General features: G+C 43.1%; 1 protein-coding gene across 1 annotated transcript in view; it reads right to left on the bottom strand.

The window, feature by feature from the left end:
- LOC105507886 (receptor-type tyrosine-protein phosphatase mu) overlaps window positions 1-19,338 on the bottom strand; it is a 111,754-nt gene that overhangs the window by 89,503 nt on the left and 2,913 nt on the right. The window contains exon 2 of the mRNA XM_011936598.1: window positions 2,930-3,006. Coding sequence (XP_011791988.1) covers window positions 2,930-3,006 — 77 coding nt within the window. The remainder of the gene's footprint in view (window positions 1-2,929; window positions 3,007-19,338) is intronic.

The raw sequence follows: 19,338 nt of genomic DNA, 5'->3' as shown, positions 1-19,338 counted from the left end.
GAGCTTAGGAGTTTGAGACCAGCCTGCACAACATGGCCAAAACCCATCTCTACAAAAAAATACAAAAATTAGCCAGGTGTGGTGGCATGCACCTGTAGTCCCACCTACTTGGGGGATTGAGGCAGGAGGATTTGCATGAGCCCAGGGGTTCGAGGCTGCAGTGAGCCAAGATTGCACCATTGTATACGTCAGCCTGGGTGGCAAAGTGAGACCCTGTTTGAAAAAAAAAAAAAAAAGGAAACAAAAAATTGTAGGATGGCTTTCAAGCTCATCTGTACACTGATGAATCCTATATTCTTGTTTCCAGCCCAGACCTTTTCCTGGAAATCTTGATGCATACCCACTGCCTGTTCAACACCTCCACTGCGAGGTCTAATATATATTTAAAGCTTCACACACCTAAGACTGAACTCCTCATTTCCCCTCAACTGCTACCTGAATCTGTTCTACCCACCGTCTTCTCCTCAGCATCCTTGACCCCTCTCTCCCTCCTGCACCCCGTAGCCAAGCTGCCAGCAAATCCTACTGGCTCTACCTTCAGTGTAGCTCAAGGGTCTCACCATTTCTCCCTTCCACTGCCACCTCTCTGCTGATTCCCACAGCCACACAGCAGGCTTCTCTGCTTCCTCTCCTGGCCACGTGCAGTTCACTCCCCTCCCAGCAGCCAGATCATGTCGTGCCTTTACTCAGATCCCTCTAACAACTGCCCATCTCACTCACAGTAAAAGCCAAAGTCCTTACAACTGTGTACCTGACCTGGCCCATGAACTCCCCCATATCATGGAACTCCCCAGGCCCCTATACGCCATGCCAATGATTGCCTGCTTGCTTTTCTTCACATTTGCCAGGCACAAGTTCCACCACAAGGCCTTTGCTTGGGCCGTTTCTCGGCCCAGAATGCTCTTCTTCCAGGTATCTATGTAGCTCAACCCCCCGTCTTCCTTGCTCACTTGCTACCTTCTCGTGGAACTGACTACAGCCACTCGATTCAAAATTGCCATCAGGACCTTCAGGTCTGGCACTCCGAGCACCCCTTCACGGCTTTAGTTTTCTCTGCAGTACATAAAACTTTCTAACTGACCATACAGAATTAACTTTTCAATTTATTGCCCATTTCTCCGAATTAGAATAGCAGCTCCATTGGGTCAGAGGTTTTTTTGGTTTTGGTTTGAACTGTTCAGTTTTCCTGCTAGCACCTAGAAAGGTAAATAATGCGTAAGTACTCAATAAGATCTATTGACTAAGAGAATAAAGGGGCCTTCAGAATTGGCTCTTCTCTCTTAAAATAAAATTCAAACTCATTAATCCAGTCTTTTCATTACTTTATAGCCTTGTTCATGTATGTGACTTCCTTGAGCTGGAATGTCTTCTCTCCTGCACTTCCACTTACTCACTTTAAAGCTTATTCAAATTACATCCTCTATGATGCCCAATCTGATCAAATGACTCCTTCAGTTGGTCTTTCATGAAACACTAAGGGTTCTCTCTATATTCAGGCATGTGCCAGGTGCAGGGGATGTAAGATGCCTAGGACACTGTCCCTGTACTCAAGCACCCATTAGGGACTGCAGGGGCTGGGACTGGAGTGTGAGCGGTGTCCCCGGAGCCTCTCAGGGCAAGGTGTGCTACCGTTGGCCTGGAGGTTCGTGGACTGGATAAGACACTCATATTTCAGCTTCTTAGCTTCTGAGTTGGGAGACTGTGAGGCGGAGATAACTGGTCTGGGACATCTGAGTACTCCCATGAGGTACTCACTAAACATCTACTGAATAAAGGAGTAAGTGCAATGCACCTTATGAAGAAAACTTGTTTTAATAAAAAATAAATGGAACCTGGAGTGGGTATGGTTTTGGTTGTTATCAAAATAGTGCAGGGGTCTTCGTTTGATGAATGAGATATGAACCATTCTTGAAATAAGCATACCCCAGTCCCCACCCACAAATCCGTAACTGAAAATGTCAAATTTGTCTAATTAGCACTAAACATAGCATTCTCATAGTTATTTTTAGGTAAGTTTCTTAGAGATTGTGACGCTATTTACTTTTAGTAGCATCTCAGTAATATTCAATCAAGAAAGCAAAACAATCCACATATATGGATCAATCCTGTCTATGGAAGTATTGATAGACTAAGCAATAGCGTGATGGTCAAGCACAGAGTATGCCTTCGGAACCACAAAGGAGCAGAAATCTGTTTAATGTAAACTTAGGCCTTGGAGGTAATAGCAACTTTCCCTTGATTTTTCAGTCTACTTTTGATTTCATTCATTCTTTCAACTGAGAACATGCTGTCTCCTAAAGAATTTATTCTAATGTAAAACATTAAGTTAACATGATGCAGAATGAACAAAGAGGCAGTCTTCAATAATTAAACAGCCTACATATTTAATGACATGTCTTGCTTGCATTAGAAGTCCTGGTGAACAGCTGCACACTACTTTGAAGACAACTTAAAAGTGCAGTGATGACAAGGGATTGCAAATCACCGTATTAGGAATTAGAGAGTTTTGTCCCATTAATATGCAAACAGATTTTTTTAAGTGTCGAATAATACAAGTTGTTGACAAAAAAATGGAAGTAACATTTTCTTAGTCCACATTAGCATGAGATGGCAAAGAAGGCACAGAATGTTACAGAGAAATTCACCAACAAATGGGCTGCCTTGAGAAAAGGAGTGGCCGTATCTTCACTGTTAAGTTCTGTGGTGTGTAGGGTCATATTCATGTGTTTGCTTTTAGATTGAGCCCAATGTACGTCCAACAATTGTACAGCAGACACACAAGCTGGTACATGTCAGAATGGTTGGGTTTACTGAGTTTTATACTCTGATTTAATCATTATGCATTGTATACACCTATCAAAATATCATACATAGCCCCCAAATATGTACAACAATTACATATCAATTTAAAAAATAATAAAATACATACATCGATATAATTGCCATTGATATAGTCTGAGTTTGTGTCTCCTTCTATTGTCTGCAGCCTCACTCGGGAATGATCGTCTGCAAAGGAAAAGGGACAGAAAATAACAATTAACAAAAGCAATCTGGTAGGTGGCTCTGAGCCCCCGAATGTAAGCATATTACATCACCCACATACACTCTGCTTTAAAGATAAAGAATTACATACTATACACCTTCTACTTCCTATTTTGCTATTAAAATTGGGAAGAATTTATAATTTTTCACATTTTACAGTAAATCTCATAAACTTATTCTTTCATCATTGATGGGTCTAAAGCATTGACCAAGGTTTCACATTTTTACAAACAATCCTGTGAACCACAAACATAAGCAGTTCTTGGATTGGAAGTTTGAACGACTTCACTAAATCACATACAAACCCTGAGATGTTGAAGGCTGTGACACCCAGCTTGACAAATGATGATCACAAACTCACGGCGCAGGCTTCTGGGATGTGTAGATGTGATCCTAGCCGTGGTCACTGGTGAATTCCCTAAGTACTATCTCTGTATCTGCGGCATCAGCCAGCAAGAGCAAAGCTGTCACCATCCATCACACAACCACAGGCCAGGCAATAAGGGCTCCAAGCCTTGGCCTCCTCATCTGGAGAAGGGGATGACACTACCTGCCTCAAAGTGGGCTGTGTCCAGGATTCAATGAAAATACAAATTGAGACGTAAGTACTACAGAGGGTGCATATTTATGGTATTAATTAGCTATATTTAAATATTTCCTGAGTAAAAAAATTTATCTGCAAATACTATTGATGTATCTCAATTATTTCCTTGAAAATGTATATTGTATTTTATTTGTTACCTTAATTTTTTTGCACAAATGGGGTCTAGCTATGTTGCCCAGGCTGGTTTCAAACTCCTGGCTTCAAGCAGTTCTCCTGCCTCAACCTCCCAAATGCTAGGATTAGAGGTGTCAGCCATAGCACCTGGCCCCAAATCTATATTTTAAAAAGGGATGTGCTTCGTATGTTTTCTCTCACAAATGGGAGCTAAGCTAAGAGGGCACGAAGGCATAAGAATGATACAATGGACTTTGAGGACTCAGGGGAAAGGGTGAGAAGGGGGTTAGGGATGAAAGACTACACATTGGGTACGGTGTACACTGCTTGGGTGATGGGTGCATCAAAATCTCAGAAATCACCACTAAAGAACTCATTCATGTAGCCAAACACCACCACCTGTTCCCCCAAAACCTATTGAAATAAAAATTTAAAAATTAAAAAAAAAGAAAGGATGTGCTAATAGCACCCTAAGGGCAGAATTTTCCTGCACTGATCACTGCTCTGTCCCTGGCCCTTAGATTAGAGCCTGGAATATACCAGGTTTACCCCCAAAATAACTTTGAAGAAATAAAAAGTGCATTGCTGTTTTTTGAAAATATACATCCTTTAAAAAGTATTTACCTAAATTACTGTTCCTTTTAGCAGAGGGACCCTTCCTTCCAATTAAAGTGTATGCTAAAACTCAGTATTCAGAACACATGAAAGCCAGCTGCCCTGAAAGGAAAGCACAGGGCAGCCTGATAAGAACATTCTGGAAAACTTCACTTCCAGTGTTGCTGGAGCAGTAGGAAACCCTGCTTCTAAACCGCGACTGCCTTTTTCTAATGCTAACTTTACTCAACATTTCATTTGGGTTAGTGGGTGAGAAATGAAAACCACAGCTTTTGAGATAAAAGCCAGGAGAGCTGCAGATGACGGACCCTGTTATCACCAGTCACTGGAGCAAGTATTGACCTGGACCCATTCCTTGAAATGCTAATGGGTGAAAGTCAAAGTTTCATATTGGTTTCTGGAGTTTAACCTCCTGTTGAGTAAATGTTTTGTTTGTTGTCAATAGCACAGGCAGACGGAAATCGGTGTCAATTTTCCAACCTTCCTTCCTTGACGGGGCTTTCCACTTCATGACAGGCAGTCACATATTTCATGTCAGTGCCTCACCATTAGTTGGGGTGCAATAAGTTTATCTGGAATGTGGTGACAAGTTGGGCCAGAGAAGGAGAAAAGCTGAGAGGAGGTCGTGTCTTCCTGCTCTGCTCAAAGGAGACTATGGGATGAGCAAGTTCTGGGGTCGAGTGTGCGGGTGAGGATTGCTGCTGGTGGGTTAGAATCCTTCATGTGTGGTTTTCGGCCAGTTACTTAATCTTTCTGTGCTTCCCTTGTGGGATTACTGTGAGCATCAAAATAATACACATAAAGAGATCAGAAAAAAAGCTACACAAAGGGATGGATAGACGTCAGTTATTATCATCATGTGCTACGTAATTGACACCCACATTTTTCTTCTTGCTGTTTTTATAGATGATGTCCAAGCAGATAACAGCAACCCCAGGAACAGACTCACTGGCAGTCAGAATGTTTCCTCATGGCAATCTGCTTTAAGAACCAATTTCCTAGGACACATTTTTGCTGCTTAAAACCATGGGCTCCCTATATATGTTTTGCCACTATTGGGGGCTGCGGGGAGGTGAGCAGGTGCACTAGGCACGTGTAGATTGTTACCGCTTTTGTGTATCTTAGGAGAGCCAGTGCCTACATGCAACTACTGCACAAAAGGGTGCCACAAGCACTGGCGATGCCATTTGAGCTTCAAGAATGAAAGAGGCACTCTAGAACTGAATCACGGCTACTCCACACACACCGGGCTTTCATCAGCTCCTCTGAACGGAGGTCAGGTTGACCTTCCTGGATACTCGGGCTTTCCCTGCGCAGGTTTTCAAAAAGCAGGCAACCGACCGCATTAAAGTCGTGCAATCTAAGCAGGCCTGTCTCGAAGATCTGTTGTACCCCCTCGTCAGAATCCCCTCTATTTTGTGCTTTATTTCTCTGAGCGCCTCAGGATGGGTGCTGCTCATTCCCTGTGATTTACCACCTGTGGGCTGCTCAGACTGTTCTGGAAGGTTCTCTTTAGGGACGCCAGTCTCCACCAAGACTGAATTCCTATTTCTTATCAACAGAGCCTTTGAGGTAGAGTTTTACCATCATCTCCTACAGTTCCATCAGTTTACCCACACCCCAACATTTAACTTGGCTGCTACTTCTCCAGATTCAACTGCCCTTACTCCCCTCAGGATGGAGAAACCTGTAAGACACAGGTACAGCTGACTTCCTAACAGAATGAGATGGTTTTTGCCTTTATATATATGGTAGTATCTTTTTTTCTTTTATTGATTCTACTAGATTATAATGTCTTGTGGTCAAAGATAGTGTCACATACAATCTGAATATCCCTAAGAGTACCTTTCCCCCAAGGCCACATACCCAGCTCCAAGAGACTCCATTCACAGCACAGAGGCACAGGCTGCAGTCCCACGTGCAGGGCCCTTCCTAATACACAGCAAGTGAGCAACAAGGATTGAACTCTTCCCCATGCTAATGAATGGATCATCCAAGATACCCTGAATGGGTCCACAGTGCCTTTTCAAATTTCAGTTTATTTTTTAATTAAAAAAAAATTTTTTTTGAGATGGAGTTTTGTTCTTTTTGCTCAGGCTAAAGTGCAATGGCGCAATCTCGGCTCACTGCAACTTCTGCCTCCCAGGTTCAAGTGATTCTCCTGCCTCAACTTCCTGGATAGCTGGGATTACAGGCACATACCTCCACATCTGGCTAATTTTTATATTTTAAGTAGAGATGGGGTTTCACCATGTTGACCAGGCTGGTCTCGAACCACTGACCTCAAGTGATCCACCCGCTTCAGCTTCCCAAAGTGCTGGGATTACAGGTGTGAGCCACCATGCCCAGCCTAAATTTCAGTTTTAATACAGGCTTGTCTAATATTGTCAGAATACTGAGCTGCTTCATCTTCTAGAAATCTCTTACCTAATCATTCCTATCCATCTCTAACTGTCCAAATTCTGCCAATTTTTCAGTATTTAACTCACATGTCCCCGCCTCAGTAAGGTCTTCTCATTTATTCAGTGATTTTTTGAGTATCTGCTATATGCCAAACACCATGCTAAGTGTTGGGGATATGTAGTGGTAAACAAGTTAGATCTATGGTCCTTGAGTTCATGGGACTTAAGGCAACGGAAAGCACATTAAAGAGTCATTGCGGCTGGGCGCGGTGGCTCAAGCCTTTAATCCCAGCACTTTGGGAGGCCGAGACGGGCGGATCACGAGGTCAGGAGATCGAGACCATCCTAGCTAACACGGTGAAACCCCATCTCTACTAAAAAAATAAAAAAACTAGCTGGGCGAGGTGGCGGGCACCTGTAGTCCCAGCTACTCGGGAGGCTGAGGCAGGAGAATGGCGTAAACCCGGGAGGCGGAGCTTGCAGTGAGCTGAGATCCGGCCACTGCACTCCAGCCCGGGCGACAGAGCGAGACTCCATCTCAAAAAAAAAAAAAAAAAAAAAAAAAAGAGTCATTGCTTAAATAATGACTTAAATACAATTTTGATAAGTGCTAAGCTGGAAAGGACAGAGAGCTATGAGAGTGAATGACATGGGTCCTGACCTACTCTGAAGAGCTAGCAAACAATTCCCTAATAAAAGGACACTGAAACTGAAACCATGAAGACAGAAAGTGGAGAGGATAGAGCTCCTAAATTCCAAGTCCAGGGGATAGTGTGTGTTCAGGCCAGGAGGTAGGAAGGATCTAGTATGTTCAGGAAACAAAAGAAGGCTGGTGTGAGGAATGTGCTGTCAGAAGCCAAGGAGGAGAGTGGTGGGAAATGAGAACAGAGAAGAGGAAAGGCCAGGTCATTAGGACCTTCATCCTGAGCACCACGGAAGCCACAGGGAGGGGCGTGCCTCGTTTCATCAGCTGCCTCCTATTGTTGAGGACGAACTGGAAGGGCTCCAGTTGGGTCGGTGGGTATAGGGAGACAATGGGGAGGCTATTGCAAGGTCCTGGGAAATCAATGGCAGCTTAGCATAGAGAGGGCTAGTGGACAGGGCTGAATCTGAGGGGTATTTAGCGGGTACAAATGACCACAATGATCAGTTCACTTATTGTGGATGAGAAGAGGTATTATACTGAGTTCTAGGATTCTGACCTGAGAAACAGGGCAGAAGATGGTGCCATTGACTAAGATGTGAACCATGGAGAAAAGCCAGCTTGGGGTGGGTGATGGAAATGAGGAGCACACAGTGTTGGATATATTTAATTTGAGGTGTTTACCATCTGAATAGAGATACAGAGTAGGTGGTTGGGTATAAATTCTCCTTCCTTAAATGTCAATAGTCCTTTCATTTCCCTTTTTGGTGCTCTTATATATGGTTATCTATAGACATGACTTATTTCTCCTACACATCAAAAATACTTTAGCTGGATGTGACGGCATATGCCTGTAGACCAAGCTACTTGGGAGGCCGAGGCAGGAGGATAGCTTGAGCTCAGGAATTCAAGACCAGCCTGGGCAACATGGCATTATTATTATTATTTTTAGAGATCTTGAGTCTCTATAAAAAATAAAAATTAAAAAAAGAATTAGCCTAGCATGGTGGTGCACACCTGTAGTCCTAGGGAGGCTGAGGCAGGAGTATCCCTTGAGCATAGTGGTTTGGGGTTGCAGCGAACTATGATTACGCCACTGCACTCGCCTGGGTAACAGAGCAAGACCCTGTCTATAAAAACAAAAACTATTTAAGAGGAGCTGTGTCTTATATTCATCTTCACCTTCTGTGTGCATGCCTCTATGAAAATAACAGTATAAATAAATATATATAGATAAATATATAATTGATAAACATTTATTTTTATAAGTAAGTGAAAAAAAGCCTAGCTTACAATGAGATACCATCACATACCCACTAGAAAGGCAAAACATTTAAGTCTGAACACCAAAGTCAGGTGAGGACGTGGAATATTATAAACTCACAGATGCTGCTGGTGAAAATGAAATTAGTACAATCACTTTGGGAAATAATTTGCTATTTAGTAAAACTGAAGACATCCACACCCTATGACCCAGCCATGAGGAAATGGATGCTGTGTGCATCTGGAAACATACTGAAGCAATATTGTTTACAACTGACAAAAATAAACAATCCAAATGTCCATCAACAGAAGGGAGACATAAATTGTATTTTATTAATAAAGTGGAATGCTATTTAGTAATGAAAATGAACAAGCTACAGTTACATACAACTTGAACAAATCATACAAACACAGTTGAACAAAAAAAAAAGCAATACACAGAAGAGTATATACCAATGCTGTCCAGTAGAACTTCCTGCACTGATGGAAACATTCTATATTTGTGCTCACCAGTACAAAGGCCACACTAGTTACTGAGCACAGGAAATGTGGCTGGAGTAACAAAGGAACTGAAATTTTATTTTAATTTTAATGAATTTAAACAATTCATGTAGTTAGTAGCTACAATACTGGATAACACAGATATATGTTACATACTTTCACTTATGTAAAGTTAAAAACCAGGCAAAATATTATTATATTGTCTAGATCTGTACTATCTAATAGAGTATCTGTTAGCCACATGAGGCTAATCCTAACTGTGCTGTAAGTGTAAAATACACATCAAATTTGGAAGACTTAGTATGATAAAAAGAATGTAAAATATCTCATTTATATGTTTTATATTGACTGACTGCAGGTTGAAAAGCTGACATTTAGGACATATTAGATTTAATAAAATATATTACTAACCTTAAGTAATTTATTTCTTTTTGTGTTACTTAGTGTGGCTATTAGATTTAAGGACAATTTAATATTATACATGCGGCTTACATTTATATTTCATAGTTTATTTCTATTGGACCATGTGCTCGGGGATACATAAAACAGGAAGGGTTTCAACCAATCAGGCAGCCAACTCCCAACTCTTCGCACCATGCTCAAATAAGCAGATGCCTAGCTGCAGCCAATTGGGTGATTGCTCTACTTTGCTTCTCTGTCTGGCCTATAAAAGCCTGCCACTCACACTTCTAGGTGTAGCTCTCTGAACCTCTTCTGTTTCTGAGGGCTGCCCGATTCATGAATTGGTCTTTGCTCAAATAAACCTGGCTAAATTTAATTTGTCTAAAGTTTGTCTTTTAACAGTACTTAATGGCACTGAACTTAAAAACAGTTAAGATGGTAAATTTTATGCTATGTGTATTTTTCCAAAAATAAAAAAGTACATTTTTTCCACCCCTCCCTTGTATAACAGCTCCTCATGTTCCACTCTAGTCCCTGATATCCTAGGAAAGGGCATTCGTGGACTTGCAGCCTAGAGCCCTGTGAATTCTTCTGCTAGGCAGATTTTCCTGAGATGGTGAGTTTCCTTTCCCTGATGAAATCAATGCAGGGGTGATAGTGACTCTATAGCTTTATATCTTTTTTTTTTTTGAGATGGAGATTCACTCTTGTTGCCCAGGCTGGAGTGCAATGATGCGATCTTTGCTCCCTGAAAGCTCCGCCTCCTGGGTTCAAGCAATTCTCCTATCTCAGCCTTTCGAGAAGCTGCAATTACAGGCACCTGCCACCATGCTTGGCTAATTTTTTGTATTTTTACTAGACACGGCGTCTCATCATGTTGGCTAGGATGGTCTCAAACTCATTTCCTCAGGTGATCTGCCTGCCATGGCCTCCCAAAGTACTAGGATTACAGGTGTGAGCCACCACGCCTGGCCTCTATAGCTTTCTAATAGAGGATAACAGTCATACATCATGTAGTTTATGAAGTATTCTTGTTTCAGTGATAAAATAAGGTGAACACTGATAAGTGAATCCACCTCCAGCCCAGGAGATACCTGTTTTAGCAGTGAGAGTGGGGTAAGTCTCTAGAAGGGGTTCAGGTGGGGTGGAGAATGCAGGACATGTGTTCTGCCATGGAGAGCAACAGGCTAGTCATCACAGGACTGCATTTCCTGGCTGAAACAGGTCAGCACTTCTCAAGTTAATCCCTCTGTCTTTCAGAATACAAGAAATAGGAAAGTATCACCATCACTCACATTATGTCAGTGAACGTAAAAGCTAACGAAGTGAAATGATTGGGTCTTACAGCCACAGAACCCCCACTATACTCTGCTGCTTGGATGTCTAAGAATGACTTGGCACAGAAACTGCAGATTCTTACGTGTCCTCTTTCAAACAAAGTTCTCAGATGACTATGAAAACAACAGACATAGACTGTCAGGGCAAACAAATCAGCACATGGATGCCCCTTACCATATGTTCTTGAAATATCATTCACCTTGAATCAGATGCCAATTACAAAGACAAATACGTATCAACCTATTCTTTTAGGAAAACTCAGTTATTCCTTGGGGTACTCTTGAGGCTAAATCATATCAAATTTTTATGGGGAAACGCCTCACAGACATTTCTGCCATCTGGCAAATGTGGGAGTCACTCAGACAAAGAATCCCAAAGAAATGCCAATTGTCCACTGAGGAGCCCTGCTCCGCAGGTTTGCTTTGAAGGCTTACCAGCTGGGAGGGGCCCTCTCTCCGGGCCAGCATCTAGCCATTGGGGTTGAGGGGAGGAAAAAGTTTGCAAAACTCAACTGCCTAGGCATAAGATTTGTAAAATTCAATCCGTTTTGTGGTTAACAGGTCAATTACTAACCATGAAAGCCACGGGCTCAAGACTATGAGGACTTGGTATTTCCGGGGGACAGAGTCTGGTAAGTTTGAGAAGACCTGAGCTGTAGTTTTTAATTACCATCTGTATTTCTCTGCCAGCATGGGTGTTTTTCCTTGATTATTCCAAAGCCATTTTGCAGGAAACGAAACTAACAGGGGCTTTGGTGTCCAAGACCATGATGTGATGCTGGCTCTACAACTCACAAGCATCTGCACAAATTTGGAGTCCTGCTGAGCTTCATCTGTAAAAAGGGGTGACGAGGGGCTACTTTCCTAGGAGTTTTGGGAAGTCCAAGTAAGATAATGCATAGTATTATCAGGTGCCTGGAACACAGTACAGTTAGTTCCCCTTAAAAAAATTACCCCGCCGGGCGCAGTGGCTCTTGCCTGTAATCCCAGCACTTTGGGAGGCTGAGGGGGGTGGATCACCTCAGGTCAGGAGTTCGAGACAAACCTAACCAACACGGAGAAACCCTGTCTCTACCAAAAATACAAAATTATCTGGGTGTGGTAGTGTGCCCCTGTAATCCCAGCTACTCAGGAGGCTGAGTCAGGAGAATCGCTTGAACCCAGGAGGTGGAGGTTGCGGTGAGCCAAGATCATGCCATTGCACTCTAGCCTGGGCAACAAGAGTGAAACTCTGTCTCAAAACAAAAACAAAAACAAACAACAACAACAACAACAGACAACTCTTTTCTGTGAATGAAAGCAACATCCCTGTTGAAGTTTACCAATAAAATCTTCAAAGCACAAAGAGCCAGTATGCTTGTTGGGGAACAGGAGAATAGGGCAGAAATGAAAACTTGAAGCAGCCAATCTTTCAGGGAAGAGGAGCTGGAGATACTTTTAAAAAGGAAACAGAAGAATGGTTTGAAGACATGCTGAATGCTCTTCAATAACTCCTACTTTTAATATCCTGGTATCTGCTCAACAACCTATCCCTAGTTCTGTGTAGTGGAGCACAGAGTTAGGATCCTGGGCTCCCGAGCCAGAATCCCTGCATGAATCTCAGTTCTGCTGCTTTCTAGTTGTGTGGCCTTGGACAAGTTATTTGACTGCTCTGTGCCTCAGTTTCCCCAACTGTAAAACTGGAATAACAATACTGCCTATATTATAGAGTTTTGTGAGGATTGAGTGAGCTAATATAAATAATCATTAGTAAGTGGCTGGTATATAATAAGAAGTAAACGAAAGTTAGCTATCACTTGTCTTATTAGTGCCAATGACTTAATGACTTAATTTAAGACCTGATCATTTTCATCTGCACTATTTCATCTTTGCCTCTAGTTGCTTCCCTCACTAGTGAATCCATGCCAAGGGCTGCTTTTCTAAAACAGACTTTTTTTCCTAACACCACCTGGGTAACCATTCAATGATATAAACAGGAAACTGAAGAATGGTGGGCAAACAAGCAAAAAATCTGATAAAATCATTTAAACGGATTACTAGGTCTTTTTATTTACCTGGAAAGATCTCTGGGACATATTACAGAGTGAAGAAGAAAAGGGCAGGCTACAAGGCAGCATGTCTAATAAGAGTCTATTTATATGAAATAATCAAATGCATTGGTGTACGTGTAGGTACGCATAGTGGGATAACTGGAAGAATGAGGTTTCCGCAGGGGATAAAATCTGGAGTGATTTTTATTAGCATCTTTATGATTTTATGTACTGCTTTAATGGTCTATAAGGTTTATATTATCTTTGTAATCAGAAAGAGAATAACACATCTATTCTCATTGAAAAACAAAGAGCAAAAAAAAAAAAAAAAGTCAAGAGCTTCAAGAGATAGAAAAATAAGAAGACTGAAATGAAACAGAAAAAAAATGTTAGCAAGGTTTGAATCTGGATGGTGAGATTCTGGGCTATGTTCCCCAAGTTTTCCACAGTGTACAAAGTTTCTTTAATGTGTATGAATTGGAGAAAAAGAAATCTATTTGCCATGTATGACTTGAATATGATCAAAATTAAACTTATGTTTATATCATAATCACAACTCAATGTTACCCCATCAAGAAATGTAACAAACTTTGCCACTCTGAGAAACTCCATCTGCATAAAAACTACTTGCTATTCCTCTCGTATCTCTCAATAAAAGCCTTTACTAGATGAAACAGAGAAAAGCAGATATTTTTGGGTAAGAAACAGGCACATAAAGACCTTGTCACAACAAATCACTGCTTAGTGTGGAAGAACGATAATCCGCTGAGGTTTTCCCCCCGTGTACATAGGCATGCATTGGACTGGGGTGATGTGAGATTTAGGGCAGTTCTATGCTCCAACCCTAAAACGTGGCATTTCCGTCCTTTCCATCAGGTAACACTACGTTTAAAAATATCTCTAAGTAGCTTCAAATATTTTAACTCTTTCATATTAAACATGATGGATATTGGCAATAGCCATGCAATTTTAACTTGTGTGTGATTAGATAGTTCCACATCGGCAGAAATGGAGTATGTCACTGATAATCTTTCACCTCTAACCAATTCTTTCTCTCTGCTACATACTGGTGACATATATAAGGTAAATTGGAATCACAATGATCTAAGTAACATTTGGCCTCTGAGAGAAGGCTGGAAATTAATTTTAATTACAATTGATTTCTGCAAATAACGGATCTGCTCCTCCTGCTGCAGGAGGCTGCACTTGGGCCAAGGATTGCTGTTGCGCTTGTTTCAAGGAGGATCTGCAGGAAAGCCAGTGTGCCTGCAACTCAGGAAGTGCTTGGCGCCTTACCCAGTGGAGATGCCACTCCACTGCAGTCTCTCTGCTTGCTGCCCCCTGGGTTCCCAGCTCTGCCATGCAGGTTCTGAGCAGGAAGTTTGAGTTGGATGGCGGTGGCTCCGTAGGAACTCTCCTCTTCCTGTTGGTTTCATGTGGGTCTTGCCTTGTTTTCTGACTCATTTTCTGACTCTGACTAATCCCTGTGTCAGAGCTCTTACTTCATTCTTCAGAATCCTGGCAGGGATTTATTTATTTCACCCTAGGCCTTCCTAAACATATTGTGTCCATCTGCTTCTCTCTTGCTCATGCCCACCTGAAGTTAATGCCAAAAGCTCGCCTGCCAGTCCATTCTTAACTAACTAAATTCTGGTTCCCTCCCTTCAAAGACACTGTTGGAGTCACTCAATTAGCAGAGAGAAGCACACTGCTATAAAACAAAATGTTCGAAAAGTGAAGCCTTGAAGCCTCCAGTGTGAGCAGCCAAGATTGGCTGACTGGTTAGAAGAATCGGGGGTAGGTCCGAAGTTCCAGTCGCTGACTAGTCACACCTTGCTGTTAGGAAATGGAGTAGGAGGGCGTGGTCCCCCTCAGAAGGAACCTCGTGTCCTCAGCCCTACATCAGAGTCTCTGCTGTACTAGATCGACTAGATCTACCAGCGGGACCCAGCAGCACCCCTTCTCTCCAGGAGACAGTGCTCCCTGCGCCAGCTGAGCAGTTCTGTCTCAGGACGGCCGTTATTAAAGCTCCTTTAGCTGGATCCTGGGCTCTCTACACCCTCTGTGCTCCCTCCACAGATCACCTCCTCCTGCTAATGGCTTCTACCACCACCCATATGACCCATGAAATGGATCAATGATTTATAATCCAGCCCAGGCCCCTCTCTTTCAAATTTCACAGCAGTCTACAGAACTGTCTGCTTGGCATCTCATTTGCATGTTTCAAAAGCATCTTAATATGTCCCCAAATCAAACTCATAAGCTGCTGTTGATCTCAAGCCAACCTGAGCTCCTCTCCACAGCTGGTTCCTTTCCAGTATTATCCGTCCTGGATAATTATCCATCCTGGATAACACTGGAAGGGAATGGCCCATCCATCCTTCCATGTGTCTACCTGTTCAACCGCCCGTCATCCATCTAACCATTCATCCTCCGGCAAGTCGGAAATGCAGAAGTCACCTCGGGCTCTTTGGTCTTCCTCACCCTGTGTCCCATCCATCTTTCGGTTGGGTCCATTACTTCTTTTGAATTCATCTACTTTTCTTTCTAGCCAACATCATCATCATGTCACACTCGGGCTACTGGAAATTCTTAACAGCTGTCCCTTTCAAACCTATTTTCTCTGCAATCAGATCTAAATTTTCCAATGAAATTTTATTAACACCTTCCCAACCCCTTTAATGAAGTTTCCCTTGTTCTTATAATAAAGACAGAAGTGCTCAACCTGCCCCAGAAGGCTCTGTAGGTCTGGCTTCCACCTCCTTCCTTCTCCATCTCCTACCCCTATCCTTCCAGCTCCAGCCACCCAGCCTTCCTTTAGTTCTTCAGACCCAAGGGGCTCTCCGGCATGACAGGGTCTGTTCACATGACCCCCTCTTCCAATTCTGCAGCATCCTCCCTGCTCCGTCCCCACTGTTCAGTTGTTTACCATGTCCCAACCTCAGGGAGGCCTTCCTACAACTCTTCACTCGGTCCCCACCTTGTGAGTTTCCATAGTACCATGTTAACGCCTTCTGTGCCCTTAACTTGAATTTTATTTTGTAATCATTTATATCACCCCCTTCTCCCCACACGAAATCTCACAGGGCCATCAGCTTCATGAGGGCAGGGGCTCTGTCAGCTCTTGCTCCTGTGGTCACCCCAGAGTCCCTGCATCTCACACATCTGCCCCTACCCCACTCCCACTGCTCTGGCAGCACAGCCTTCCCTGCTGTCCCAGCCACCTGGGCAGCCACACTCCTCTGCCTTCTCACCTGTTTCAAGTCCTGGTTGGCATCTCATCCCCTCATGGAGGCTTTCCTTGACCACAATCTAAAAACATCGCCCACTCTGACCAGTCTCCGTTCCCTGCTTCATTTTCCTTGCCGTGTGCTCACCTCCTAACACGGGTGTTACACCCTGCTCAGCAATTGTTCCTGTCTTCCCCACAAGAAGGTGCAGCACGACACCAGCACAGCATCCTGTCTGCTTTGTTCCCTGCTCTGTCACTGACACCTAGAATAGTGCCTGGTGTATAACAGGCACTCAGCAAATATCTGTTGAAAGAAGGACTGTGGTTTGGCACAGTGCCTGGCACATGGCAGATCAATACATATTTGTTGAATAAAGAACAGAAGAAAGGAGGAAGGGAGCCTGGGAAGCTTCTGCAGATTCTGGCTCATTATCTCCAATTGCCATCCCCTTGAAAGAGGAGCCGGCTGCAAGGGGGCTGCCTCGTTAGCAGGGAGATTTGGTGTGTGCCTTAAGCTTAGAGTTAATTATAATTAGGAGCTGTTGAGAGTATTAGGAGGGTTATGATTGTGTGTGGAGGGGTGGTAATGGTGGATAGGGTGTTGGTTTATATTTGGAAGGGGCTAGCTCAGCAAATTTATAGTGTAAATACGGGAAAAGTTAACTTACTTAAGAGCAAAAGCCAATAAACAGTTTTAAGGACCATTAAAACTATTTTACATGCAAACACTGCTGCAAAACAATGAATGCCATCATTATACAACTTCTGTGTTCTTTGAAAAGCACTAACAAGAATCTCTAATTTATGCTGACTGAATCCCCAATTCCTCATCCTAGTTAGTGGTGGTGTCCCAAGTCTGAGGCTCTAGGAAGCAGACTTCCCAGGAAGTGGAGTTGACTTTTCTAGTTACATAATTTTTAGGCAGGGGATAGTAATACTACTCACTATGCCCATAAAGAAACAGCCGTTATGTATGTGTGAATCATTATGTATGTGTGGGTCATTATGTGTGTGTGGGTCATTATGTGTGTGTGGGTCATTATGTGTGTGTGGGTCATTATGTACGTGTGGGTCATTATGTATGTGTGGGTCATTATGTGTGTGTGGGTCATTATGTACGTGTGGGTCATTATGTATGTGTGGGTCATTATGTGTGTGTGGGTCTAGGAAGCAAACGAGAGGAAGGGGTAACAGGAATGCCCAGGGAAGGGCTTCAGGACACCACGGAAGGTGAAAGGAAGATTAGGAGGCTGGACAGAGAAGCCTCTTTTTGACACTGTCCCTAGAAAGATACAAAAATAACACAACCCAGCAAAGAAACACTAAAAGAGCACCGGAAGGGGTGGGACGGAGGGCAGCGAGGGCTAGAAAATGTAGCCCCAGAGGTCACGGGTCAATGAGAGCCCACCACAATGCCCGGAAACGGAAGCCAGAGTCCCGCCTGGGCAGAACTGGGCCACTGCACACAGAAGTGCTCACCAGGAAGGAGCGGGATGGTCCCTGAATTACCCACCAGCTCATCATTGGAATCTGAGACTTCAACATGCTGATTTTTTTTTTTTTCATTTTAAATGAAGTAATGAATCTGCTAAACTCAAGAAGAGTAAGACAGAAATAATGAAGAAGTGAGGTTTTTTTTTCAGGAACAACGATCAATATTGTTTTAATGTGGCATTTCTGTTCATTTACACAACACGTGATCTTGTCAGGAAATTCTGACATTGAGAAGGCTCACGACTCACCCAAGGTCATTGAGCCAGCAGCTGGTAGGACAAGGACTCCAAACTGTTCCTCTGTCTCCAAACCTATGTCCTTCTCTTTTGTCTGCAAGGGCTTTCCTGATGAGCCCGCCACTCATCCACTCACCCTTCCTGTAAGTCCCCAGTGGTGTCCCCACAAGACATTCTCCATTTATTTATGGACCTGAGATCTTTTTTCACGCATGTCTTATCCTTATCTGGCCACAGACTGCAAATTCATGGTGCTAGGAGGTAGACTGAAACTCATCCTCCCTCTGACAACCCTGTGCCAGACACACAAATCACATTTGAGACCGATATTTGGGGTGCTGAAAAAACTGATCCTAAGTTCAGGGTCCTGAGAGTTGAAAACAATCTTGCTGGTAGAAATGTGCCCTGAGGGGTAGGAAAAAGTTCCCCTTGCAGAATCTGTTCTTCACTAAACCAGGAGTCAGCGAACTATTGTTTGTGGGCCAAATCTAGCCCATCGCCTGGCTTTGAAAAAAAGTTTCCCTGGAACATAGTCAGACCCATCTGGTTCTGTATTGTCTGTGGCTGCTTTTGCATGAAAACAGCAGAGCCAAGAAGCTGAACTGAGACTGAGATTGGCCTGTAAAGGCTAAAACATTTACTACTGGATCCTTTACAGAAAAAAAGTTTGCCAACACCCTGCACTAGACTGTAAGTACTAGGAGGGCAATATCTATTTATGTTTTATTATCTTCTTCTTTTTTTTTTTTTGAGACCTCCGGAGTCTAGCTCTGTCGCCAGGCTGGAGCGCAGCGGCATGATCGGCTCACTGCAACCTCCGCCCCCCAGGTTCAAGCAATTTTCTTGCCTCAGCCTCCCGAGTAGCTGGGATTACAGGGACTTGCCACCACACCCAGCTAATTTTTGTCTTTTTAGTAGAGGCAAGGTTTCACCACGTTGGCCAGGTTGGTCTCAAGCTCCTGACCTCATGTAATCCACCCGCCTCAGCCTTCATTATCGTTTTATGGGTCTTCATTATCTTTTTATAGCAGTGCCTACCACAGAGTCTGGCAAAAAGAAAGTGATCAATAAATATTTATTGAATAAAGAGATAGATTATTGGACCCTTTTAAGTACATACTCTCAGTGATGACCAATGGGTAGAGGAATAGAATTCAGTGTTCCTGTGACAAACAGCTATATACCAAATACCTACAAGGGTCAAGTGGAGACAAAGTGGGCAGGATCTCTGGAGGTATAAAGAGAAAATCTGCTTGGAATGTGATGGAGAGCCTGCAGACGTTTTATAGAAAGGAAACAATCAATATGGGGCCATGTTTGCCTGCCTCCACCTCCTGAGTAGCTGGAACTGCAGGCATACACCATCATGCCCAACTACTTTTTTTACTTCTTTTTTTTTTTTGAGATGGAGTCTCGCTCTGTC

This window comes from Colobus angolensis, unplaced genomic scaffold (genome assembly GCF_000951035.1).
Source record: "Colobus angolensis palliatus isolate OR3802 unplaced genomic scaffold, Cang.pa_1.0 Scaffold155, whole genome shotgun sequence".
In the NCBI taxonomy this organism is placed as follows: domain Eukaryota; kingdom Metazoa; phylum Chordata; class Mammalia; order Primates; family Cercopithecidae; genus Colobus; species Colobus angolensis.
Note: the sequence above shows the minus strand (reverse complement) of the source record. Positions and strands in the feature narration are given on the sequence as shown.